A 26259-nucleotide genomic window follows, 5' to 3' on the forward strand; every position below is an offset into this window, starting at 1 on the left:
AAAGCTCCCTTTCAGCATTTAAATCAGACTTTCAGGCAAATCCATGAGGACTGGAAGCTTGGCATTATTACTTGAGGAAGATGCATAGTTGCTGGCTTTCTGGTTGTCTCAGTTTTGTCACCTGATATAAAAAGCCACTTGTTGTCGTTGCTGTTTCTAATCACACATCCCTCCTCTGCCCTCAAGCCCGCCCTATTGGAGCACACAACCATGAGGGCTAGAACCTTGACTTTAGTTTCTCTTAAAGTGTTTCCTTTCGCATGGAAGAGAGCCGCCGAAAAATACTTAGGAGCAATTGATCAAAATACAAAAAAAACATAATTGAAACGGGTCACCTAGAGGGAACCCTGAGGACTGGCACCTTAGTCCGGGAAGTTGCTTTCAGCTCACCCAGAAAGCCATTTCCTGAACTAATAAAGGCAAGTTGCCAGTCCTCAGGATTTTGACTTGGTATCAAAGGTGGCGATGCCCAGCCCTTTCCCGTCAACCCAGCCATCGCCTTCCTCTGCGAGGAACCAAGTGGGCCTGGCCGAAGGGGATGGGAACCAGGCGCTGCGACATTCCCACTGGCTCTCGGACCAGGCGCGCGGGAATCCCGGCGGGCACGGGAAGGAGCGGAGGAGGAGGGGGAGGTTGCTCCTGCGTGGGGACGCTGCCACCCGCCACGTTCCCACTGTTGTTTCCAGCCTTCTTTCTCCCAGCTCCTGGAACTGGCTGGGAAAGGCAGGCTGTTTCCTGCAGGAAGCATCTGGCTTCCTCCGTGTCCGGCCCAGGCTGGGATTTGGCTGAGATGGGAAGGAGAGGCTGGCTGGGGTGGGGGGTGAGGAGGTGGGGAAGGTCTGAGGAGGGAGGGGTGGCATCTTGGGCTGGGGTGGTCTCCATGTTCCCCATCTTCTTCTCCTCTTTCTCTCCTTCCTTCTCAACCCTTCTCCTTCCCCTCTTTGTCTGTCTTCTCCGTCTTATTTCCCTCCTTTTTCTTCTCTCTCTTTCTCCTTCTCTTCCTCTCCCTCCCTCCTTCCTCTCTTTCTCCTTCTCTTCCATCATTCCTGTTTCCCTCCTTTTCCTTCTCTCCCTCTTTCTCCTTCTGCTTTTCTCCCTCCTTTCTCTTCTTTTTTTCCTTCTCTTCCATTTCCTCCTTGGTCGTCTCTCTCTCCTTCTCTCCACTTTCTCCTCCTCCTCCACCTCGTGTATCTTCTCCATCTCCTCTTCCTCCTCTTTCTTCTCTTCCTCGTCTGTCTTCTCTTTCCCCTTCTTTCCCTCCTCCTCCTCCTCTCTCTCCTTCTCTCCACTTTCTCCTCCTCCTCCTCCTCCTCCTCCTCCTCCTCCTCGTGTATCTTCTCCATCTCCTCTTCCTCCTCTTTCTTCTCTTCCTTGTCTGTCTTCTCTTTCCCCTTCTTTCCCTCCTCCTCTCTCTCCTCCTCTCCTCTCTCTCCTTCTCCATCTTCTGCTCTGCCATCTCCTCCTCCTCCTCCTCCCCCCCTCCTGCAAACCCCCCTCCCTTCCAGCACTGATGACGTTACCTAGTTGGGTATTGAAACGTCTGCAAGAAAATCACCAAGTTCAGAGAGCACCAAGGACCCCCCCAGTCCTCCTCCTCCTCTGCCCCCCCCCCCACTTTCTGGCCTGCCTCCCCACTGACCAGAATTCACACACACAAAAAATAAAATAAATAAAGCTCTCTCAGCCTGTGCAAATAGGCCTGCGGGATGGGAAAGACTCTTTGTATTCCAATATTCTGCTTTAAAGCAGGTTCACCTGTGCGGCGCCTCTGGGCATGCACGGAGTACTTTTCTCCTTTCTATTTTTTAAAAAAAACACACCCCAACAACCCTAGATCTTCTGGTAGTTTGTGGCGGAGGGGTGGGGGAGAGCTGGCTGGCTCCCTCCTTGCAAACCGGGGTGCCTTCTCCCACGATCAAAGGGAGAAAACAGCTGCGGAGTTGCTTTGTCTGGAAATCCTGGCTCCCAAACAAAGAGACGCCCGGGGCTGGCTTAGCCAGAACGCTGAGTCGGCAAAACACCGGGTCTCTCCTTCGGCCTTGCAAAGCAGGGTGTCAATTCCCCCAATTCTCTTTTGTTATTCCTGCAGCTTCACACTCTGGCGCACGGCCGACCTAGCCAAAAAAGCCAAAAGGCCAGGAGCAGCCCTCCCAACAGCCAGTGGCGCTGCAACCTCGAAACCCATCATCCCCAGCCAGCCTTATTTGGGAATCTTCCCCAGTCGGAGAAAGGGGGGAAAAAAAAAAGAGCGGGCCGCGCAGATAGCCTCCGGATTGCTTTAGCAAATCTCCACGCCTGTGTGAATCACAATTTATTCTAAATAATATGCACAAATAAATCACACAGTGGCTTATTATATTAGCGCCGGTGCCACACAGCAGATAAAAAAAAAAAGAGAGAGAGAGATTATTATTAAAGGGAGAGGCAGAATCTGGCGACGCTTTTGGTGGTCCAGGGGATTATAAGTGGAGCCTCCCTGCTCAGACATAGCCTACCTGAGCGACTGTGGAAAAATTCAAGGGGGGAATTTGTTGTTGAATCTGATTTTTAGGAGGTGGGTTGCAAAGCACAGTCGCGCATACTCTTCCTCCCCCCCCTCCAGAATCCCCCAGGGCAGGTGACCTCTCTCTCTCTCTCTCTCTAAGTTTGGGGATGTCATTGCTTCCATGATGCACAACCCCGTTTCGCAAAGACAAAACAGACCACACACGTCCGGACGTGCTCGAAATAGGTCAGGGGGTCCTGTCTGCAGATGAAATTTGCTCCTTGTTTCAACTGGCCCATCTGGCTGCAACCGGGACAGGCTGGAAAGGCAGAGCAGAGATTTGAGAGCAGAACTAAAAGGTCATCTAGTCTAGCCCTCCCCCTCCCACGTTTTGGTCCTGGGTTCAAGGCAGGAATCCTTCCTGTCTTTTCCAAAGGCTTCTTTAGACAGCTCTCCCAGTCTTCCTAGAAATCTTATCTCCCCTTAATTTCCCACCCACCCAGCCTGAGGGGTTTTCTCTTCTTAAGAATTGTCCCAAAAAAGCCAGTGTAATATATATCTTCTTGTTTTTTTTTGTTCCCCTCCAGCGAGAGGATCTGAATTCAAAGCTGTTGGTTTTTATCGGGTGTGTGTGTGTGTGTGTGTGTGTGTGTGTGTTTAGGAGCATGGGGGGGAGGGAAATGTTTGGCCGCAGGGACAATAGAAAAATATTCTGAAATTTGGATATGGCTGGCTTGCTTGATCCCAGTGCTGATTACTTAGGAAAACATATTTTCTCTCTTCCGCGTGGCTCTTGCTTAATTTACTCCTGCTAGAGCAGGTATAGCCAGCGGTGTGTCTAGCAGGGATGCTTGCAGATGGAAGGGAGGGAAGGAAGGAAGGAAAGGAAAAGTGAGAAAGAAGGGAAGGAGAGAGGGAAGGAAGGAGAGGAAGAGAATGAGGAAGAAAGAAATGAAAGAAAGGGAGGAAGGAAGGAAAGATTTTCAATTTCAGAGTCTTCCCTCCATCTCTTATCGTTTCTTCCCAGATTTGGGAGTTTATTTTCCCCCTTTATTTTCCCCCTTCCCCGAATGCCCCCCCCACTCCTGCCCACAGCTTGGAAGCCCCCAAATACGCATATATATTCTTGTCTGTTGTCGTGTTTTCCTCCTTACCCAGAAAACAGAGAAATTAAAACAGTCGGTGTGGTCACTTGGGACCCAGCCTCTCCTCGCCCCAGGGGAATCCAGCTCAGCAAATTAGGACTTGCCAAGCCCACCCACCCACCCCCAGCCCCCCTAGCCCGAACCCAAGATAGGGAGGGAAAGAGCTTATTTATTGAAGCCGTCTTTGAAACATCGAGTAAATAAACACTCCAGGCCGAGACTTGCTTCAACCTGCCCGGGTTCCCCGTGAAGTGCGCTCACCTTGCCTACAGGTCTAAACACACCTCACCTCGCTGGAGAGAAAGAGGGAAGGCAAAGAAAAGATGCATGGCTGAGTTTTGGAACTGAGGCCGGAGCGGTTGGCTATTTTATTTCCCCAATTTTTGCAATGCGAGATTGTTTTTTTCTTTCTTTTTTTCTTTCTCTTTGCTTTCTCTCTTTTTCTTTCTCTGTAACTTTCTCTTTCTCTGCTTTGGTCCCTAAATGAACTGTCGTTAAGTCAATCACGTGGAACAAGCCTAGATTGTTGGTTGGGGGGATTCATCCAAGGTGACCCATATATACATGAGAGATTCCCTTGGATTCTAGAAGGGCGGGCGAGTTTTTAGGGAAATCCTGCAATAAATTAAAATTAAGTCTGAGCTTTCCTTGGCCTACAGCGCCCCCTGCTGGAGATCCGATTGTGGCACAGGGTTGAGAGTGTCTAGGTGGGCGATAACACCCATCATCCCCAGCCTGCCCTATTTCGGCAGCAGCTTTAAGGTTTCACGGGCATTAGCCACCATGCTAGATAGTCATCTATGCCAGTATTTCTGTTCAGTGTTGCAGAAATCTGGACTTCAACTCCCAGAATTCCTCAGCCAGCAAGTTTTAAGTTATCTGGACTTCAGTTCCCAGAATCCTGGCTGGGCAATTCTGGGACTTGGAAGTGCCCAACTCTTAAAAAAGTTACCAAGTTTGCAGATCCCTGATCTGTAGGATCTCCAAACGAATGGATCTCCACTGGATTGTTGGGATAATAGGGGTGGGGGAAATCAGGGGGAGACACACACACACACATACAAACCCAAACACACCCCCAATCTTGAGAGGCCAGGAGATAAATATAATGTACCGTATATATAAAAAAAGCATACTTCGTCCCAAGTATCGTAATTGTCTAATCGCGATTCTAATTTACCCTCTTCGACGGAGTCACGGCCCAATTGCAGATGATAAAATAAGAGCCTTGGGAAAATTAAGACTAAATTTTGCAAAGCGCTCCCGAAAAGCCGACAGTAAGAAAGCAGAGCACTCAAAAGCTGTTTAAAAAAAGAAAAAAAAAAGACACCGGTCTGGTTGCTGTTTTTGCTATTACAAAAAAAAAGGTTTATTGAATTTTATCGAGGGCCCCTCGGAAACCGGAAAAGGAGGGGGGGTGGGTGGGCGAATGTTCCGTCGTCAATTCCTCTTCCGGCTTTTGCTGACCGTCTTGGCGGGCACGGAGACGGGGGTGGCCATTTGGTAGAGGGTGGCGGAGATCTTCTGGATGTAGTAGAGGGCGACCAGGGAGAAGATCAAGCTGTAGGGGAAGACAGCAACCAAATTTGCCCGGGGTTAAGATTGCTCCCTGCGGCCACACAGGTCCAGGAGGCCTTGAAAATTAAAAGGGATTTATTGCTATATCAGCATCCAGGGACCAAAGTCCAATTGGATTAAGAGGTGGGTGGGTAGCAGGTGGATAGACAGATAGAGGAGTCCTTCCTTCCTTCCTCTATTCCAGGGGTCTCCAAACATGGCCCTTTTATGACTTGTGGACTTCAACTCCCAGAATTCCTCAGCCAGGCATGCCTGGCTGAGGAATTCTGGAAGTCCATAAGTCATAAAAGGGCCAAGTTTGAAGACCCCTGCTCTATTCCTTCCTTCCTTCCTTCCTTCCTTCCTTCCTTCCTTCCTTCCTTCCTTCCTTCCTTCCTTCCACTTGTTTCCTAATGTTATCTGCTTTTCTTCCTTCTTTTTTTCTTTGTCCTTCCTTCCTCTGCTTTTTCTCTCCTTTTCCTCCGCTTCTATTTCACCTTTCTTCCTCTTCCTTCCCCTCCCCTCCAATCCTTCCTCTCTTCCCTCATTGCCTTTCCTTATCTGCTTCCCTCCTTTCCTGGTTTTCTCTCTCCTTCCTCTACTTCTTTCTCTCCCCTGTTCTTTCCTTTTGCCCTCCCTCCCTCTCTCTCTCTTTCTTTCTTCTCCTTTCTTCCTCCCTCCCTCCCTCTGCTTATTTTTGTCTCCCTCCATCTCTCCCTCCCAACAAGGCCTTTCAATTTTTTTTAAAACAAACAAACAAACCTAGGATTATTATTTTTTTTGCTCACATTCCTTATCCAGGTGGGATTCTTTTAAGCTCCTTTAATTGCCTTAGAGGTGGGCCAAGTCCCCCCCCTTTTTTTTTTTAGACTTAAGGCATTGGGCTCTCCCGTCACAGTTAAGCTACGCTGATAATATTCAGCTGCTCTTCCAAAAGGCAGAAATCTCTTTCTCCAGACTTCAAGCCAGCCTCTTTCCCAGACGTGCTGAAATCCAGACCACCCCTTAGCCGGAATTGTTTGGATTGAGGATTTGTGTCTGGATGAACAGAAAAAAGAGTAGCAGAGCTGGAAGGGACCTTGGAGGTCATCTAGTCCAGCCCCCTGCTCAAGCTGTACCGTTCCAGACAAATGGCTGTCCAATCTCTTCTCAATTTCTGGTGGCAAGCTGTTCCACCGATTAATTTTTCTCACTGTCGAAAAAATTCCTCCTTGCTTCTGTCTTTGATTAGTTTCTACCTGTTGCTTCTTCTCCTGCCTTCAGGTGCTTTGGAGAATAGGTGAAACACACACACCCCTCCTACTTTGGGGCAGCCCCTCAAATATTGGAAGACGGCTATCGTGTCATTCCCCCCACCTCACCCCCCCCCAGTCCTTCTTTTCACTAAACCAGACGTACCCAATTCCTGCAACCGTTCCTCGTACGTTTTAGCCTCATGGCCGCCAAAACCGGACACAGCCTTCCAAGTGTGGTTTATCAAAGCATTATAAAGATTAATTCAGCCCTTCCCCAATTTAATCTCTCTCTCTCTCTGTCTCTCACCCCCCCACCCACCCCCCACCTCTGTCCTTACCAAGTGGTGACACACACTCGGTGAATCAATCCTGATGCAAACAGGGCCAGCAGGAGACAGGAAATAACTGTAGATGGGGGGGGGGAGGAAAGGGGGAAAAAAAACCAGGTAAAAATCAGGATAATCCATTCAGCTCCCCAAACAAACCACGTCTGCATTTGACTCACTTTCAGGAAAGACCTTTGCCTGGAACCCTTTGCCGAAAATCAGGCTTTCGAGGTTGTTGAAGGCCTGGGGTGGGTCAAGGAGGACAAGCGTAGGAAAGGCAGGAACCTATTTTGCAATCATCTTAATCCAGATGTTCCCCTCTGCCCCTCGCCGTCCTTCGGGGAAAACCTCTGTAAGGTGTTGTTGTTTTTTTTTAAAACGGGGCCTGTTTTTAATACCTTTTATTTAAGAGCGTCTCCCTTGGGGGGAGAGACACAAGAGACGGGCACAAGCACCCCCAGGGCCCGAAAGGATACAGTTAAGGAAAAAATGAAGAGGGCGGACCCCAAAAGACCCCCCTGGATGGTCAGCCATTCGCTGGAGGCTAAGTGGCGGCTGTACATCTGCATCCCGGTGAACAGCAGCAGGGATAAGAGGGCAGACAGGACTAGCGATATTCCCGTGCTGACGGCTGGAAAGAGAGAAAGAGAGAGAGAGACGGTCATGGCCGGCGGGACGATGCGGTCCTCAGCAGAGGGTCCAAAAAGGGTCTGGGGGGGGGGCCTGTTTCAAGCTTCTTCAGCAAAACAGGTCGGAAATATAGAGGGTACGACTTGGAAAATTTTATTTATTTTATTTATTTGAATTCCATTTATATCCCGCCCTTCTCCGAAGACTCAGGGCGGCTTACAAGCTTAGCAGTAGCCTTCATTCTATGAAAATACTAAAATGATAGGTTTAAATGTTAAATCTTCTATTTGTGACAGTCACAAAGTTCTTCTGTCCACAATGCTCTTTTACCCATAATCCCCTCCATCTATAATGCTCCTTTACCCATAATTCCATCCACAATGGTCCTTTACTCATAATTCCCTCCATCTATAATGCCCTTTACCAATAATTCCCTCCATCTATAATTACCCATAATTCTGTCCACAATGCTCCTTTGTCCATAATTCCCTCCATCCACATTGCCCCTTTGCCCATAATTCCCATCTGTAATGCTCCTTTACCCATAATTCCCTCCACAATGCCCTTTTACCCACAATTCCCTTGTGCCCAGAATGCCCCTGTAGTATGAAAGCAAACACACAATGACACAAGTAGTGTTTATGCCCAGGGAAGCTGTTTGGGAATGATGGGTATTGTAGTCCAGCACAGTTTGGAGGGATTCTGTGTAATGAACTGGTCTCTCATTTGCCTTGCCTTACCCACCCTGCCCTTGGGGGGGGGGAATCCGATGCCCACCTCTCCCTTCCCAGAGACCACGTTACCCATAATGCGCAGCGTGATGATGCCCCCGTTCCGTCCGCCGAGCCAACGAGCCTTCCTCGGTTTGAACCAGAGCGTCTGTCTGCTTTGCGCATGCGCCGCCGGGAAGAGCCTCTTTCCAATCACGCCGAAGCTCCTCTGTGCGCACGCGCGGGACTGAGCGCAGACGTGTACTTTTCCTTCCGCGCCTGCGCACAAAAGGAGAGCGAATGAGCGCTTTGGTACATGCGCAGTCATTGCCTTGCCTCGTCAATAGGCCTTTTTCACCGGCTCGCCGCTTGGGGGCGCGCTCAGCCGCCCGCCTCTCCCTTGCCCGAGGCATCGAACAAAGCGAAGCGTAAAATCCTTTCGCGGGTTCGAGACCCCCCCTCGCTTTGGCAAAGATTGGGGGGGAATGATATATATACACACACATATACATATATGTTTGTGTGTGTGTGTGTGTAAATTTTTTGGCTTGCTAACAAAGAATAAAGGGAGACAGATATTCTTTGTTAGCAAGCCAAAAAATTTACACAAATATGAGCTGCCACTGCTGTGGCTACTGCCTGTAGATGGCCTTGGGTTAGGCTGCAACAGGAAATAAGATTTGTCCCGTGTCTGGACAAGTGCATTCTAAATACTTAACAAAGAATGAAGGCTATTGCTAAGCACATTGGTTTGTGCTTAAATTGTAAGCCGCCCTGAGTCTTCGGAGAAGGGCGGGATATAAATGGGATTTATATATATATATATATATATATATATGTGTGTGTGTGTGTGTGTGTGTGTGTGTGTGTGTGTGTGTGTGTGTGTGTGTGTGTGTGTGTGTGTGTGTGTGTGTGTGTGTAGGAGTCGCCTTTGCAATCATTTGCAAGCCTTCTGCTCTGCAGAAGCGGAGAGGCACTCTGCGTAGGCTCAGAGGCGGCCTTTCCATCGGGGCTGGGCATACCTTCTGCGGACGGCTCCCGGGGCTCACCCTGATGCAGAACCCCGGCTTGGGTGACAACCCCCCCCCCATCAATCCCCTTTACACTTGCAAATCCCCAGGGCTCGTCCGCTTTCCAGCAACCGCGGTGCAGACGCCCGTGCAAAGAATCCCCCCCCTCCCTTAAGGGGTGGGTGGGCGGGGGGGAGCCCTGTTGGGTTGAGTTTCCCCCGAGCATGCGCACTCCCCCTTTCTCCCCCTTCCCCCCCCCTTCCACCGCTGGGTCCCAGCTGCAATAGACCGAGGAATCCGCCGGCGCCGCCGCTGCAGGCGCTGTGCGGGGAGACGGGGGGGGGCCCGGACGCCCTGGGCGCATCCCCGTCCCACTTCCCCGGGAGAGATGGCCGAGGGCGACGACCTCCACTCCTTTACTTCCATCATGGACGCCCTCGTCCGGATAAGCGTGAGAAGCGGGCTGGCGGTGTTGTGGGGGTGGGGGGGTTGTCGGATGGACAGAAGGATGGATGAATGGCTGGAGGGGTGGGGGGCGTTGCACGAAAAACCGGGGAGGGGGGAGGATGCCCCCCTCCCTCTGTGCAATATACGGCGGGATGGGGGAGGGGTGGAGTGCAAAAGGTGTGTGTGTGTGTGGGGGGGGGCTCTGGGGTGCCTATGGCGCGGGGAGGGGGGGGCGGGTGAAAACCTCCGCTATTGTCTCCACCCGGGGAAGGAAAGCGCGGGCGATGCTCCTTCCCCTTTAAAACAAAAAAAACCCAAAAAAAGACTTGTCCTCCCCCCTTCATCCAGGTGGGTGTTGGCCGCCCCCCCCCAACTGTTGGCAACCTCCGGATTCGGCCCCCTCCCCCCCTTTGCCCATTTTCCCTGTGTGCTTTTCTTTCCTTCTCCCTCCGGGGCAAAGCAAGGATGCTGTGAGCATCCGAGCACAGCCGCCGTCGCCATGGCAACCTCCTCCCCGCCTGCTTCCCAGGCCGTGGTCCAGCCTCGCCTCCCCTCCCTCCCTCCCTCCCTCCCTCTCGGCTTTGTCCCCTTTCCCCCTGCCTGCTGTTGCCAGGGAAGGAAATGGCACCCCGGCAGAGGGCAGGCAAGGTAAGACCCCCCTTCCCCGCCCTCACCTTCCCCCCCCCACACGCGCACACACAAAAGGGGAGGCCCATGCTTCCCAGCCTGGCTTTGGAAGATGGGCCACAGAGGAGTGGGGCGGGGCTTGGCCGGCCCTTTTCGCCTAACTAGGATGGGGGTGTGTGAAATTGCTGCAATTGGAAATTTGGAGCCCCTGACATCTCGGGCGGGCAGTGGGTCCTCCGTGTGGGTGGGGGGGGGTCTCACGTGGCTACGGATGTGCCAAGCGTGGGGATCTCCTGGGGGGAAGGCAGGAGGATCCAGGAATTGATGTCCTTGAAGGGCTCAGGAGATAGACCAGAGAGATCGGGCGGTTAGCCAAGCTGCTTGGGAATGGGGGGGGGGCGGCGATGGGGAGAAATTAGAGACTGGGGTCAGCGGGCAGAGGAAGAGATTTTCGATTTGCCGTTGATCCTAGGCAGATCCCAAGTGGGAGCAAGGAGGAAGTCATGTTTAGATCTTTGGAGGGGGGGGGGGAGAAAAATCTTTTTTCTCTCCCTCTCTCGCTCTCTGTTATTCTGCTGAACCTGGAATCCATTTGAACCTGGTTTTGCAGATAGATTGCCCCTGGACAGCGAAGTTCTCCTAAGGCTGCCTGGCCGAGTTCTGCTGGGGCTTCCAAGTTCTTTTATGAGGAGAGAGAGGGGGGGAAAAAAAATCTCCTTTTTTTCTGATTGATTGACTGCGAGCCTCCGAAACGCTCTCTCTAGCTGTAAAACAAGCCGGGGTTATTCTTAGCAAGCCAGGATAGACTCCTGATTACTTGGTTGGATTTATTTATTGGGGAGGGGAAAAATTCAGCTCCAGCCAATGCCTGAGGGGCTTCTGGATTGCAATACCCATCGTCTCAACAGCTGATGTTTTTCCATTTGCCCGCTCGGTCTAGTGGTGAATGGACAAGGCTAGAAAGCAGGAGACGGCGAGTTCTAGTCCTGCCTTAGGCGTGGAAGCCATTTAGGTGACTTGAGGTCAGTCACCAGGAGACGGGGAGTTATAGTTCCACCTTAGGCATAAAAGCCAATTGGGTGGACTTTGGGCCAATCACCAGGAGACGGGGAGTTATAGTCCCACCTTAGCTGTGAAAGCCAGCTGGGCGACCTTGAGCAAATAAGTCTCCGCCCAACCCACCTCGCAAGTTCGTTGTTTTGGGGAAAATAGGAGGAGGAGGAGGAGGAGGAGGGCGTGCCGGATAGGTGAACCCGCTTGAGTTTCTCGTAAAAATAAGGCGGAATAACGTTGACAAAGATCCCCAGCGGCCGATCCGATCTCGTGACGAGGGGGCCAAAATAGACCATTATTTGCAGAAACGGCTTGCGCGTTTTCTTTTGTTTTTTTTCCAACCTGGCTTCTCCCTCATCCCCCCTTCCTTCCCCCCCCCCTCCTTCCTTTCTTTCTTTTTTTTTTCCTTCTCCTTTTTTGCAGACCAGCATGAAAAATATGGAGAGGGAACTGCTGTGTCCGCTTTGCAAAGAGATGTACAAGCAGCCCCTGGTTTTGCCCTGCATGCACAACGTTTGCCACATATGCGCCACCGAACTCCTGCTCCGACAGGGTTACGTCTGTCCGGACCCCACGTCGGAGCCCACTTCTCCGGCGTCCACGCCAGTCACGCGAAGTCCACGCTTAGGGCGTCGGATCGTGCCAAAGCCGGAGCGCCTGGATCGGCTTCTGAAATCGGGTATCTGTTTGAGACCTTGGTTGATTGGATCTTTCGGTCCTCGAACTGACGACCGCCATTCAGCCCAAAATTTCTGTCGCTAAGCAAGACGGTCATTAAGTGAATTCTGGCCCCACTTTGCCACGGTTATTAAACGAATCACTGCTGCGGCCAAGCCAGTCACACGGTTGCGAAGCGAATCTGGCCTTCCCCCGTTGATTTGGCGGGTCGGAAGGACGCCAAAGGGGGATCCCAGGGACACTGCGACCGTCATAAATACGAGTCGGTTGCCGAGCGTCTGAATTTTGACCACGGGGGATGCTGCAGTGTCGCAAGCGTGAAAAATGGTTCCTGAGTCACTTTTTTTCCCCCAGTGCCGTTCTAACTTCAAACGGTCACTTAGTGGACTGTCGTAAGTAGAGGATTGGCTTTAAAATAGTTGCTGAGGGGCAGACAATCTGGAGGACAGATGATCCATTTTTGGACAGGAATCCCAGAACCAGCCAGAAAGGGCAGAGCTTTTGAGAGAGAACAAATCTTTCCACCTAGATACTTAGAGATAGACTGCTCCTGCCCATGGCAGCTCTCTCTCTCTCTCTTTTTCTCTGAAATAACATTAGGAACTTATTTCTCCTTTGTAATGAGGTCCCCCATGTCTTCCCTTCTGCCCAGGTTTCGGCACGTATCCTGGCCGGAAACGAGGCGGCGTCTTGCACCCCCAGAGCGTCCTCTTTCCGTGCCCGCTGTGCCAGCGAGACGTGGACCTGGGCGAACGAGGGTTGGGCAGCCTCTTCCGGAACCTGACGCTGGAGCGGGTGGTGGAGCGTTACCGCCACACCATCAACGTCAACGCGGCCATCATGTGCCAGTTCTGCAAGCCGCCGCAACTGGAAGCCACCAAGGGCTGTACCGAGTGCCGATCCAGCTTTTGCAATGAGTGCTTCAAGCTTTACCACCCGTGGGGGACGCAGAAAGCCCAGCACGAACCCATCCCTCCTACTCTCACCTTCCGTCCCAAAGTAAGGCTCCCCTCTCGCTTTCCAGGGCTCAAAAGGTGCCCCCTAAGTCCTTTACTGAAGACTAGATGACCTCCAAGGTCCCTTCCAGCGCTTGTCTTCTATGTACCTGTTTTTGTTTCTTAGTTTGGAAGGAAACGCCCGTCTTTTCGTTTCTTAGATTTGAAGGACACATTCACGTTTTTATTTCTTAGAGTCATATCCTACCTCGCGTTCAGGAGCTCAAAGCAGCGAGGTCATACGGGCCTCCTCGTTTAGTGACCGCGGTTGGCAAAGGGAGACCGCAACGGACGATCTTCCACCCATTTTCCTTTGCTTAACAGACCTGCGAAAATCACAAACGCGAGGATTGGTCGCCCGATTTTCATCTCTGTTGTAGCTTCAAACGATTGCCGTAGGACGCGGTCGCTAAACGAGGACTCCCTCTGATACCTAGCTTCCTTTCTCTCCCTCCCCCCCCCCCAATCTTCACCTGGGTGTGTTGTGGGTCCATCCTGGTTGCGAAGCACTCCAGCCGGCTTCGTTTTGTGTCTTTTGCAGGGTCTGATGTGCCCCGAACACCGGGAAGAAGTGAGTCATTATTGCAAAACTTGCCAGCGTTTGGTGTGCCAGTTATGTCGAGTTCGTCGCACGCACGCAAGTCATAAAATCACACCTGTGGTCAGTGCCTATCAGGCTCTGAAGGTGAGATTCTTGTAAAAAGTCTTGTCTTTTCATTTTTCTTTTATTATTTTATTTTATTCTTTTCTTTCCATCTCCAAGTCCTTGAAGCTGATTGGCCAACCAAGGAGAAACACAATTTAAAAAAAAAACCCACAAAAGGACAGCCACTTGGAGTTCAAAACTGCAGTCAGGATGGTCTTTGAGACCTGGAGTGGATTATGGGAACTCGTCTCCTGTTTTTTCCGGGCCACGAAAGCAGAGCGTGGGGGAAAGGCGTTCCACTTAAAATTTCCTCTCTGATCAAATAGGCAATCTCCAATTTTTTTTTTCTTTGCCAGTCTTCGACTTGGATGCAAAATACGATTTTATTTTATTTTATTGTGCCAAATGAGCCTCTGCTAATGAGGGTTTTGAGATGGTTTTTAATCCTCGGCTGTGATACGATGTCATGCAGAAGGGAGGGAGGGATTGAATTCCCGCGGAGCAAAAAAAAAAAAAAAACCACGACGACTCCGTTCAGAGAATTAGTGTATGAGAGAGAGGGTGAAGGCAGCTCTTCCTCAAGAGTTCCCAGAGAATGTGCTTTTATCGGTATGTTAGCATGCTTTAGTCTGCCAAGAGTCTGTCTCTGGGCGAGGAACACTAAATAAACCTCGGTGGAAGAATCACAAAGGGTTTTGGAGCCTGACAATGATCAGGGGCCCGTAGGATCACACCCACCACCCCATTGCTTCACCGTATTTTTCTCGCTCGCAGGAAAAGTTGACCAAAAGCATAGCTTACATCCTGAGCAATCAAGACACAGTTCAGGCTCAAATCAATGAATTGGAAGAGACGCTTCGACTTGTGGAGGTAACGTTAACGTTTGTCGTTATGCGGTTGAAGGTTTGTTAGGTATATGACTATGGCCTAACTGGTTGGGTTGGCAATATGTATAAACTATGATTGTATTGTTGCAATAGAAACTGTATTGTACCACTTTCAATGTGTGATGATTGGCCAACGCTGTTTTTCCAACGGCCATAAGAGGGAGCTAGAGACACAGCCAGGCCTGAAACAATGGGAAAGATTGAGGATACCAATTTGGCCCTTCCTTCCCGGCTTCCCCCATCCTTTGTCTGTAAAACAACGGGTTGCAATTCAAGAAAAACTAGGAGGTTTAAACAAATTTGTCCCAAAAGCAACGGGGAGGGAGGGTGGGAAGGAAGGAGGAACTCCGGGGTGGCCCCCGGCTTGTCTAACCGGCCGTTGTCTTGCAGGTGAACGGCACCCAGGCCAAGGAAGAGGTCATTCGTCTGATGAACAATTTGAGCAGCCTGCTGGACGAGAAGCGAGCCGCTTTGCTGAACGCCATTGAAGATTGCCGCCAAAACCGGGTCAGTCGCCTGCAAGGTCAGCTGCAAGAACACCAGGCCATGTTGGAGAATTCAGGCATGGTGGGCTACTCGCAGGAGATCTTGAAGGAAACTGACCAGCCCTGTTTTGTCCAGGCCGCCAAACAGCTGCATCACAGGTGCGTCTCTCTGAAAAACAGGCCAAACCAAAAATGCCCATTGGCTGGATCGGCTGAATGACTCTGTGATTTGCTTAATGACCGTCTGATTCCACTGTCCGTCATTGCCGTTGTAAGTCGAGGTGGACCTGAATTTGATGACAGTTTCCTGCCTGAGCAGGGGGCTGGACTAGAAGACCTCCAAGGTCCCTTCCAGCTCTTGTTATTCTGCTATTCCTTCCTTCTTTCCTTCCTTCCTTCCTTCCTTCCTTCCTTCCTTCCTTCCTTCCTTCCTTCCTTCCTTCCTTCCTTCCATCCATCCATCACTGGTAGTTTTTAAGAAGAGATTGGACAGACACTTGTCTGAAATGGTCTAGGGTTCCTTGCTTGAGCAGGGGGTTGGACTAGATGGCCTCCAAGGTCCCTTCCATCTCCTTCTTATTCTGTGATTATTCTGTTGTTCTGCTTGAGCAGGGGGTTGGACTAGAAGACCTCCAAGGTCCCTCCCAATTCTGTTATTCTCTTTAATATATATATACGTGCGTTTATCTCAGTTGCAATCAAGGAAGCGATGGCGGTTGATCTATGCTCAGAGGTTATTTTTCCCCCCTTATCTGATTCTCTCCGCTTCCCTCTTGATTGCTCCCTCCTGCGACAGGATCCTCAGAGCGACCGATTCCCTCCAGGCGTTCCGGCCAGCGGCCAGCGCCTCCTTCAGCCAATTCCAGGTGGACGTGAGCCGAGAAATAAAGCTGCTCACAGACCTCATTTTTATTAAAGGTGCGTAGAAAGCCAATTTTTCCGAGCGATGCCTGGCCTGCTTCGGGAGGCAGGAAAAATTCTCCCTTCCGGCTACGACGAAATTGGATCTTTTCACGTATTCCAAATATTTTCTTTTTTTTTTAAAGTTTTCCAAAATAATTAAACTGGCAGCTTGTAGGTTCGTGCCATTTTGGTTGGAAATTTCTTAAAATCTCCCCTTTCTACCACCACAGCCCTCTTTCTCAAGTCACTACAGATTGTCCTCATTTAGCGGCTGCCTCGTTTAGCGACCGATCGCGGTTAACGACCGTGATGAAAAAGTAGCTTGGCAACCAGTCCTCACAAGGACGACCTTCGCAGGTCTGTAAAGCGAAACAAAGCACGGTCGATGTGCTACTTAGTGACTGCCTCATTCAACGGCCGTGTTGTTGGTTCGCATTTGGGTTGCTAAGCAGGGTGACTTGTAAATGGCAGGCATGCTAGTTGTTACCAATGTAGTTTCAGACTGCTTTGCACAGGGTTGTAGATTAGTGTTTCTCAACTTTGGCAACTTTAAGATGGGTAGATTTCAACTCCCAGAATTCCCCAGCCAGCAGGGATGGCTGAGGAATTCTGGGAGCTGAAATCCACCCATATTAAAGCGTGCTAGCTGAGGAATTCTGGGAGCTGAAGTCCACACCCCCCCTTAAATCAGTCTGGCTGGGGGATTCTGGGAGTTGAAGTCCACCCGTCTTAAAGCGTGCCAGCTAGGGAATTCTGGGAGCTGAAGTCCACTCTTCTTAAATCAGGCTGGCTGGGGGATTCTGGGAGTTGAAGCCCACCCCTCTTAAAGTTGTCCAGGTTGAGAAACATGAATCAAAAGATCTTAATATCTCAGAATTTCCCGCCACAGGAATGCCAATACTGTGCTGTGAGCCCCCGGGGGCACATGCTGTGTTGTGTTTGTGTTGTGTTTGTGTCGTGCATGACCTGTTGAAGAGCGGAAAGACCCTGGAGCTTGGAACCGTCGGCGTGGTGGTGAGTCCACCTCGGCTGGGTCGGGACTGCCCTGGACCCATCTCCTCCTTGCCCCCATCCTTCTCCCTATGTATACCCCACCTGCAGACGCAAGTCCCTGAGATGGTTTCGGATGCTTTAATTCCCGTCGCTCGCATTATTTTAATTCTCCCTTCGCCCCAGACAGTTTCCTTCTTTCCCCCTGGCCCATAATCCACAGCCAGCCCAAAGTTTGAGACACGGATCCCGCTCCCCGCCCCCCGGCCCCCCCGGCCCAATTCTGCAAGGTGCTTGGCCCGTTGAGCCATCCGTTCATAACATGGTCGTTAAGTGGATCCGAGTTCCCCCATTGACTTTGCGTGTCCGAAGGTCGCCAAAGGACATCGCATGACACACACACACACACACACACACACACACCGGGACACTGTGACCGTCCTAACTACGAGCCAAGCTGCCAAGCGTCTGAATTTCAGATCGCGGGGCTGCCATAACGGTCGTAAGCCTGAAAAACCGAAGTCGCTTTTTCCCCAGTTCCGTGAATAACAGTCGCTAAGCGAATTGTTATAAGTTGAGGAGTAGCTGTACTTTTTTTGGAATGGATTGATTCAGGGCAAAACGAGCGCTGCCAGGGCGTCCGGCGGACCATGGGAATCCTGGTTGTTTTGACACCTACGGGAACCACCTTGGAGCCAGGGTTTAATTTTGGTTTCCCGCCGTGTTGAAGCCTGCCCACCCCACAACCCGGTCCTGCCAGCTGCGTGGCTGTTGACCCCTTTGCTTTACCTCTCTTTGTTTATAGGCTGTGTCTGCTGCTGAGGCATCGCCGCGGTAAACTGAGGCAAGTCACATCCCACTCCACTGTTCCCATCCCTCCCTGATTCTTCCCCCTTCTCTCTTCTTCCCCCCAGCCCCATGGACCTGATCCTGCCCTTCCATTGCATCCGTCCTGCCTCCCCTTGCCATCCTCTGACCTTGTTTTGGGACCTTCTGATCTGTTATTTCAAACCCTGCTTGAAATGCAGCATTCTAGTTTTCCTGAAGGCTGAAAGAGCTTCCCATGAGGACTAGAATGCTGGAAGGCTTATTTGCCCCAAGAGTGGGCGATGGAGAGCGTTCTAGAGACCTTCCCTACTGGCCTTGGCTCTCTGCAGTTCCCTTCGGTGGCCTCTCCCTAAGTTTTGCAAAACAAACCATGGCTTATTGGGTTGAAATTTTGGCATCCCGGATCAGATGGTTTGAACCTGGCTGGGTATTGGGTTGGAGTGGAAGGTGTGTTTATGGAGGGGGCCAGCGAATTGCTTAAGAGATCTTCGGGGCAGTGGAAACCTGGCTGTGGAGTCCCCCAAAGAAGGCAAAGCGAGGTTAGATAGGATCGAAAGAGACGGAATGGAGTATCAGAGAGTGGGCGCAAACAGGTGGCTGGCACAAAAAACAACCCCATGTCTTTTTTGCTCTAGTGTCTTTAATATTGATGTCTTCAAGACTTGCTTTTCTCAACCTGATAAATGTAGGCCAGCAGTACCCATTATCCTCTCGGCCAGCAGGGCCATGCTAGGGGTGCATGATGGGACTTGTAGTTCAACAGAACGGTGTGAGTTCCAAAGCCTTTAGTTGTTTGCAGATGTACTCAGAGGGCAGAGCAAAGGCACCCCTTAAGCTTACTTCTAATCATCATCTGTTGCTTCTAAAAGCACCTGGCTGAGTTCCTCTAATTCATTGCTTATTTGCATGACCTACAGAGGTCATGCAATCACTGATAGATAAATTTAGCTTAAATAAAGCACCAGCAAATATATATTTTTGCTGATGACAACGAGCGTGTGAAAAATGGTTGTTAATCATTCTTTTCAGTGTCGCTATAACTTTCAGCGGTCACTAACCTGTTGTAAGCCGAGGACTACCTTTAGCTTTGGAATGAGCTAACAGGCAATCCGGTAGGTGGCGGGAATCCTGGTTATTTTGGCCTCTACGGGAACCGTGTTGGAGCCAACAGCTTAATTTTGGTTAGTTTCGATGATGTCCCAAATCCTTTCCTTTTTAGCATCTCTCCTCCCATCTCCTTGCACCATTCTCTCGTTTCTCTCAATCCCCGTCTCTCTCTCTCTTCCCTCCTTCACCTCTTCCCCTGGTTTTCTCCCGACTTGCACTCAGTCTCTCTTGCGCCCCCCTGGATTCTTCTCAGCAGCTTGCCTCTCCCTCCAATTCTTGTCCCTCTCCCTCTCTGACGTCCCTCCGCAGAACACACCCGTCTCTTCTCCGCCTTCGGGACCTCGTACTGGTCGTCTGCGGTCAGTCCGGAGAGCGTTCGGCTGTGCCGTGCTGCCGCGGTCTGACGTCGTGCACCTTCCCTCTCTCCTCTCCCGTTGCAGCGCCGGAGGCTCCGGTGATCGACACGCAGCGGACGTACGCCTACGACCAGATCTTCCTCTGCTGGCGCCTGCCGCAGCACTCACCGGCCGCCTGGCACTACACGGTGGAGTTCCGGCGGGCTGAGCCCAAGGGCAAGGCGCTCAAACTCTGGCAGCGCCGGGAAGAGGTGCGAGGCACCAGCGCCATTGTGGAGTACGTGGACACGGATAGCGTTTACGTGCTGCGCGTCCGAGGATACAACAAAGCTGGCTTTGGAGACTACAGCGAGGATATCTACTTGCGTACGCCTCCTGCACCCGGTAAGCTCTTCTCTCCCTTTCCTCTCGATTGATGAAGAGCCTAAATCGTACGAGAACTCCAATGTAGAAAGGGCAAAGCACAGGAGAAACATTTGCGTTGCATCCCCTGTGACATTGGTATTGTCTTCCCAGCTATTCAGATGTTTCTCCTCTGCTTTGTCCCTTCTGCATTGAAGTTCTCCTATGATTTAGGCTCTTCCTAACTGTCCCGTCTCCAGTTCTCCTGTGATTTAGGCTCTTCCTAACTGTCCTGGCTCAAGTTCGCATATGATTTAGGCTTTTCCTAATTCTTCTGGCTCCTGTTCTCCTATGATTTAAGCTCTTCCTAATTCTCCCGGCTCCTGTTCTCTTATGATTTAGGCTCTTCCTAACTGTCCCGGCTCAAGTTCGCATATGATTTAGGCTCTTCCTAATCCTTTGTTTCTCGGTTTCTTCACCCGTCCCCTTTCCTCCTCCCCAAAGTGTTGAATTTCTTTCTGGACAATCGGTGGGGCTTCAACCGAGAGCGCCTGGCCATCAGCAAGGACCAGCGAGCGGTCCGCAGCGTCCCCGGTCTTCCCATGCTGTTTGCCGCCGAGCGTTTGATGACCAGCTGCCATCTTTCCGTTGACCTGGTGATCGGCGATGTGGCGGTCACCCAAGGACGCAGCTACTGGGCCTGTTGCGTGGATCCCAGCTCTTACCTGGTCAAGGTGGGCGTGGGGCTGGAGAGCAAGCTGCAAGAGTGGTTCCAGGTGCCCCAAGACGTGGTGAGCCCCAGGTGAGCAAACGCTTGGAAAGACAGAGAAGGAATTAAGTTTAGAGCTTGTTCAGTCACATCTCTGAAGGTCTAGAACGGTGTTTCTCCAACTCGGCAACTTTTAAAGACAGGTGGACTTCACTTCCCAGAATTCCCCAGCCAGCTTAAAATGGCCAATTTACAGAAAACTTTAATCTGGACAGTGTAGAGGGATGGCCAGTTCCTCTGAACGTCGGCATTTTCGGAGTGGCATCTCCAGGCCCCATTGAAATTTGAAGAGAGAATTGTAATCCAATTGTAATCATTTAGCGACCATTTGGACTGAAAAAGTGACTTGTGGCGGTTCGTCCCACGACCGTTGTGGTCACGTGATCGAAATTCAGACACTGGGACAGTTGTAGACTCCTGGCCTTCTGACAAGAAAATCAGTGGGGAAGCCAAGTTCAGCTAATAACCGTGTTGCTAACTTAGCTGCAGCGATGCAACTTAATAACCGTGGCAAGCAAGGTCGTAAAATGGGTCAGGTCTCACCTAACAACCGCCTCATTTAGCAGGAGAACGTTTGGGCTCCTAAGTCAAGGACTAACCCGTAATCGCTTTTACTCTTTTTTGGGGGGGCTGTAAAAAATTCACGGAGGCTTTGCCGTCCTTCCAAGAATCTCTCTTCTACCTGTGTTCGTTTGTTTTTTGTTTTCCCGGCTAAGGTACGACCCGGATAGCGGCCACGACAGCGGCGCTGAAGACACCACGCTGGAGTCATCGCCGCCCTTCGCCTTCCTGACCATCGGCATGGGCAAGATCCTCCTCTCCCACGGCGTGTCGCTGACCTCTCGGGATCCCGGCAATTCCACCGTGCCGTTGCCTCCTCGCGTCGGCATCTGTCTTGATTACGAGCACAGCAAAGTGGCGTTCTTCGACGCCGTCTCCTTCCGCAGCCTTTGGGAGTGCGGGGTCGACTGCTCGGGTCCCGTCTGCCCGGCCTTCTGCTTCATCGGGGGCGGCGCCTTGCACCTTCAAGAGCTGGTGGTCAACCGTCAGGAACGGAAAGTCACCATCAGCGGCTTCTCCAAGCTGGACTGAACTGGCCGTCGGCCAATTCTGAGCATGTTCGGGGAGGGGATCGACCAGCAGAGGGGCCTCGGGGAGGGGTGGTGGTTCAGAAGGGTGGTCCAGATAGCCTCTCCAAGCCCTGCTTGCGGGAAAAAAAAATGAAAAAAAAATATATATCTCTAGCTATGGGGTGAACAAGCCGAGGGTTTCAGCGTAGGAACAGGGCAGAGCATCTGTTGAGCAATGCTGCCCTCTAGTGGATAGGTGAACTTCCAACAGATAGATTCTTTCATTCTGATGGTGGGGGACTTTCAGGGTGGGGGGAATCCAGATTTCCCCCTCCTCCCTTTTGCCTCTGTGCGGGGCAGGAATCTCAGCTGAGAAACGAGAAATACGACCCCACCCCTCCAAATTTTTGTTTGGAGCATGGCTGAGTTTGGAATAGCGTCCAATGCCTTTTCCTCCCTTTTGTGTCGGAAAAGATAAAAAGATTGCGAAACGGCCATCCTGAGCTGTCATCTCTCGACCTCTTGTCTCTTGACCCGTAGGAGAGTTGGTCCCTCTGTACTTCTGATGTAGTCATAATTTTAAATTAATCTCTCTTTTCTTTTCTTTTCTTTTTTTAAAGTCCCTTGTCACGCTCCTCAGATTCACCGCTCCTGGGAATCGCTCCGTAAACCCGTTTCCTAATTTTGGCAACTTCCCCTTTTTGCTTTTTAAGGCTGCTCAGATGGGAGGTTCTGAAATGTTATCGGTGTCGGTTTGTTTTTAAAATAGAACCGGGCCAAAATATACAGATAGTCCTCGATTGAAGGACCGGAATGGAGCCCCAAATTTAGGTTGCTAATCGAGACAGTTTTGCCCCGTTGGAAGACCATTTTGGCCATAGTGAATCTCTGCGGGTTTTTTTTTTTAAAGTTAGTAAAATAGCTGTTAAGTGAATATGGCTTCCCCAAAGGGAATCACTTAACGGCGGGACACTGCGACTGTCATAAGTACGAGTCAGTTGCCAAGCCTCTGAATTTTGATCTCGTGACCCCGGGGATGCTGTGACCATCGTAGGGTGAAAAATACCTGAATGGCCACGAAATGAACTGTTATTGTCTCGTCCCTCAGAAACCAAGATGCCACGTTTTAAAAATTTCCTAGTGTTTTCTCGCCAGAATGTAGAATAGAATAGTATAAGAGAGTTGGAAGGGACCCTTGGAGGTCTTCTAGTCCAACCCCCTGTTCAGGCAGGAGACCCTAATCCCATTCCAGACAAATGGCTGTCCAGTCTCTTCTTAAAAACCTCCAGTGTTGGAGCATTCACAACTTCTGGAGGCAGGTTTTTCCACTGGTTAATTGTTCTCACGGTCAGGAAATCTCTTCTTAGTTCAAGGTTGCTTCTTCCGGATCCACCGGATCTCTAGTGCGAAGCTGTCGCTGAGACTTGCGAATTGTTTCCAAGCAGATTTAAGTTCGTCTTATCTGCGGCATGAACTCCCTAATTCCTTAACCTGGAATCAGAGCTTCCCTTTTCTTTCTTAAAACAATGCTAGATTCTCTTTCCCAGATCTTCCATCTCGTGAAACTAAACAAAACAGTCTTTGTTGTGTGTCGTTTGACATCCTGAATTTCAGGTTTAGTTCGGAATCCGTTCGATCTTCCACTTGTAACAAAACAGGAGGAAAAAAATTGGCTTTTTTTTCCCCAAAACACGGATTCCCCTGGATAATTTTTCATCTCCTGCTGTTGCCCGCTGTAAAATGCAAATAATAATAATAAAAATCAACCCTAATGGAAAATATTGGCTTCCTCCTCTTTCGGGAGCCGCTCCTGATGCGAATCCTGAAATATTTTCAGGCCAGATCGCACAGGACAACTTCTGCCTCAGACTTGCGACGATCTTTGAACAAACTTCAAAGTTACGACAGCGCTGAAAAATGGACGTGCAGCCGTCCTCACGCTTGCAACCGTCGCAAGCGTCCCCGGGATTATGTGATAAAAATTTGGGTGCTTGGCTATCTGCCTGCGTTTACAGTGGCTGCCGGTCCCCGGGATCGTGTGATCTCCATCGGTGAGCTTCCCAAGTGGCTTCCAATAACCCAAATCAAAGATGCAACTCATAACCACCATGATTGCGGTTGCAATTATGGCTGTAAATCAAGGACTATCCGTTATTTGACATTGGCCGACCCTTCCCAATTCCTAGACAGCCTGAATGGAAGTTCAACAGGTGCAGAGCAGGTTTAAATGCACAGGAGCGGTGATTTGATTGTGTTTCTGAAAAAAGGGGCTGTTTTGTAAGTGTTGAGGTGTTTGTGAAAATATGGTGCCTGGTAGAATTATATCCCTCTCCCCCTCCCCAACCCTGTTTTCAACAAACTTCTTTCTTGGGTCCGGATTTTTTTTGTGTGTCTCGGTTCTTCCCAGCGTGCGATGAGAAGCAATGCTGGATTGTGTGTCAGTGTTGCGGAATTTGTGGTCACAAAAAGAAAGGGGGGGTGTAAGGAAATAAAACACAATGGCAAATTTTAGGCGGCTTGGCGGCGGTCGTGAAGTCGCCTGGGATCTTTCTCAGATCCCAAGTCAGCTTTTGGCAAGGAAACTGGGGCAAAACAGCCTCCTCCTCCAAGCACAGCTGGTGAGTTGTGAGTTCAAAATCCAACAACACAATGACAATTGCTCCGGGTTGCCTCAGAAGAGCTTGGTGGATTATCGCTCCATCCTCCCCCACCCCACCCCGCCCTGATGTTTTTTTAAAATTTTATTTGAATTAGCCCCCCCCCCCTGCACTTTGGAGTCCACCCTGAGGACTAGAATCTTGCTTTTCAAGGAGAGAAACTACACCATCACGTAGAGCTGGCTCGCAACTCTTGTGCCGTCCCTGACCTAGGTTTGAAAACGGACCTAGGGATGGACAGAGGGACTGATGGGGTAGAAACCTTGCTACATTCCCCCCCTCCTTTTTTCCATTTCTTTGGCCAGATTGTTAACTTAAAAATAAATGAATGAATAAAGTTTTAACTGTGGGCTTTGACTGAGGTTTTTAAAGGCTTGAACGCAGGTGTTGTTCCAATCTAAGCCAGTAGAGGGCGCCCTGACCCTAAGATTCTACAGAATAAATTATCTCTTTTTTTTTTTTCTCCCCTCCTCTTAAGAAATTTGAGTTTTGCTCCAGGGCAAGATTTAGGACACCGCATTGTTTGCTAGCCGTGCATCGCCAGCGCTGCAAAAACCCGCAAAAGTCACATCTTTGACCTCTGATGTCTCATCGGCGTCTCTGGGTGAAACTCAAACTGGGAGCGCCCGGTTAGGAAACCCAGCGTGGGGCCGATGATGGGCACCCACCCGTCCTCCAGCCTTACGGTCTGCTTCCTTGTTACTCAATCTAGGCTAAACCTCAGCTTAATCTGGGGCTTTGTTCCTTGCTGTTCCACCGTTCGGGTGGGGCAAACTGAGCGGAAAGGAAGCGGGCTGTTTGAAGATCAGCGGTCGGTCGTAAAACGAGGACTTCCTATCGTTTGGGCAGCAAACAGAGCTGCTGCCTTTGGGATGCCAGGCCTGGTTTCTGCAGAAATGACAACTCTTTAATGTCTCCTCCGGGCTTTTAACATCTCCTGAGTCTCCTATGCCTCCAGGAATTAACTACGTGGCCCATGAGCCGCAGGAAACCAGGAACACAAAATTGGATTTATTTCACTTTATTTCACTTTCACTTTATTTGTTTGGTTTTTCTCTCCCTCTGCCAGGACTGGCTGACTTTTGGAGCAGTTGAAGCCGGGCCAACCTTGTTCCTTCTCTCCTCCCAAGCCTCTTTTCCATTTTTTTTTTGAGCTAATGCAAACATTTAATTTCATTTCCTCATTTTTCTCTGCCCAGGGCGCTGGCAGTGCCTGGTTCCAAGGTTTGGAGAAAAAGCAAAAGCCCAAACTGCCTTGCTTTCAGAAGCTTTACTTCTCCCCAAGGCTGGGAACAAAGATTGTTTATTACATTTAAGAAGAGAAGAGAAGAATGAAGAATAGAATAGAATAGAATAGAATAGAATAGAATAGAATAGAATAGAATAGAATAGAATAGAATAGAATAGAATAATAGAATACAAAATATGGAATAGAATAGAATAGAATAATAGAATAGAATAGAATAGAATGGAATGGAATAGAATAGAACTGGAAGGGACCTTAGAGGTCATCTAGTCCAACCCCCTGCTCAGGCAGGAAACCCTAAAACCATTTCAGACAAAGGGCTGTCCAATCTCTTCTTTTTAAAAAAAATAAATGCTCTAATCAGTTGGCAAACAGTCTGCTTGCTTCCCTTTGTACTGCTTAAACAGTTTCCTAGAACTCTATCTGGTGGAAGAACGAGTGAAGAAAACAAAAGAAAAGAAAAAAAATCAATCTTGGGGCCACACTTTCTCCCGACTTTTAAAAAACAACTTCCTAGTCCTCAAGGTACTTCCGAACATCCGTAGGTGCCCTGTCTCTGAAAATTACCACCCAAACTTTCCCGAGTCCAATTCTCCTAGTCGATGCGGCCCCGCCTTCCTCGTTACCAGTGGAATAAATTATTCAAATTAGCGATAATCTTAAAAAAAAGAAAATTAAAAATCTAGAACGGAGGCGTAGGGCTTCCGAAATTTCATTATTTCTTAGATCAATACGTTGGAAATGAATTTGCGCCCTAGGAGGGAGAAAATTTAGATTTAAGGACATATTTGTGTCTATTTGGATGTGGTCCCCCTGAGCGGACCGCCTGTCAAGATAACTCATGTTTGGCCAAGAAAATAAAATAAAATGGATCCAGCCAGATGGGAAGTTGTGAATCCTGGCTGAGAAGCATTTTTAGCCCACAAATGGCTGCTCAGGTATTTATTGCTTTGTTCTAAATGTTTTTATGGGCCATTTATGTCTGGTGGATCGATAAGGATCTGGCTTCTGTTGAAGCTGAGCTGTAGTAATGCATTCTGGGAAAGCAAGTTTGGCTTGCAAGGCACTGTGGGAA

The 26259-nt window shown here is 50.0% G+C and overlaps 2 protein-coding genes across 2 annotated transcripts; one reads left to right on the top strand and one right to left on the bottom strand.

Moving 5' to 3' along the window:
• Nucleotides 1-4678: 4678 nt before the first annotated feature.
• On the bottom strand, nucleotides 4679-8306 carry KRTCAP2 (keratinocyte associated protein 2). The gene is made up of 5 exons (XM_083374127.1): nucleotides 8182-8306; nucleotides 7225-7379; nucleotides 6928-6991; nucleotides 6761-6827; nucleotides 4679-5191 (listed from the first exon to the last, which is right to left on the bottom strand). The coding sequence occupies exons 1-5, from the start codon at nucleotides 8183-8185 to the stop codon at nucleotides 5071-5073; spliced, it is 411 nt and encodes a 136-aa protein (XP_083230253.1). The 5' UTR covers nucleotides 8186-8306; the 3' UTR covers nucleotides 4679-5070.
• A 3160-nt stretch (nucleotides 8307-11466) lies between these two features.
• Nucleotides 11467-24287, top strand: TRIM46 (tripartite motif containing 46). Its single transcript, XM_083374563.1, has 9 exons — nucleotides 11467-11904; nucleotides 12556-12902; nucleotides 13440-13583; nucleotides 14319-14414; nucleotides 14822-15075; nucleotides 15713-15834; nucleotides 19185-19484; nucleotides 19947-20244; nucleotides 20928-24287. The coding sequence occupies exons 1-9, from the start codon at nucleotides 11655-11657 to the stop codon at nucleotides 21301-21303; spliced, it is 2187 nt and encodes a 728-aa protein (XP_083230689.1). The 5' UTR covers nucleotides 11467-11654; the 3' UTR covers nucleotides 21304-24287.
• Nucleotides 24288-26259: the final 1972 nt, after the last annotated feature.

Source organism: Vipera ursinii (genome assembly GCF_947247035.1).
Source record: "Vipera ursinii genome assembly, chromosome: 15".
NCBI classification, from domain to species: Eukaryota; Metazoa; Chordata; class Lepidosauria; order Squamata; family Viperidae; genus Vipera; species Vipera ursinii.

Bases quoted from the DNA above. Each gene is read 5' to 3' on its own strand.
- KRTCAP2 (XM_083374127.1), bottom strand. The intron at 6,992-7,224 runs GTATCCTTTCGG...GACCCACCCCAG, and splicing joins TCTTCATTTTTTCCTTAACT to GCCTTCAACAACCTCGAAAG. The intron at 5,192-6,760 runs GTAAGGACAGAG...CTTCCCCTACAG, and splicing joins CGAGTGTGTGTCACCACTTG to CTTGATCTTCTCCCTGGTCG.
- TRIM46 (XM_083374563.1), top strand. From the start codon at position 11,655: ATGAAAAATATGGAGAGGGAACTGCTGTGTCCGCTTTGCAAAGAGATG. The intron at 15,076-15,712 runs GTGCGTCTCTCT...CTCCTGCGACAG, and splicing joins GCCAAACAGCTGCATCACAG to GATCCTCAGAGCGACCGATT. The intron at 20,245-20,927 runs GTGAGCAAACGC...TTCCCGGCTAAG, and splicing joins CAAGACGTGGTGAGCCCCAG to GTACGACCCGGATAGCGGCC.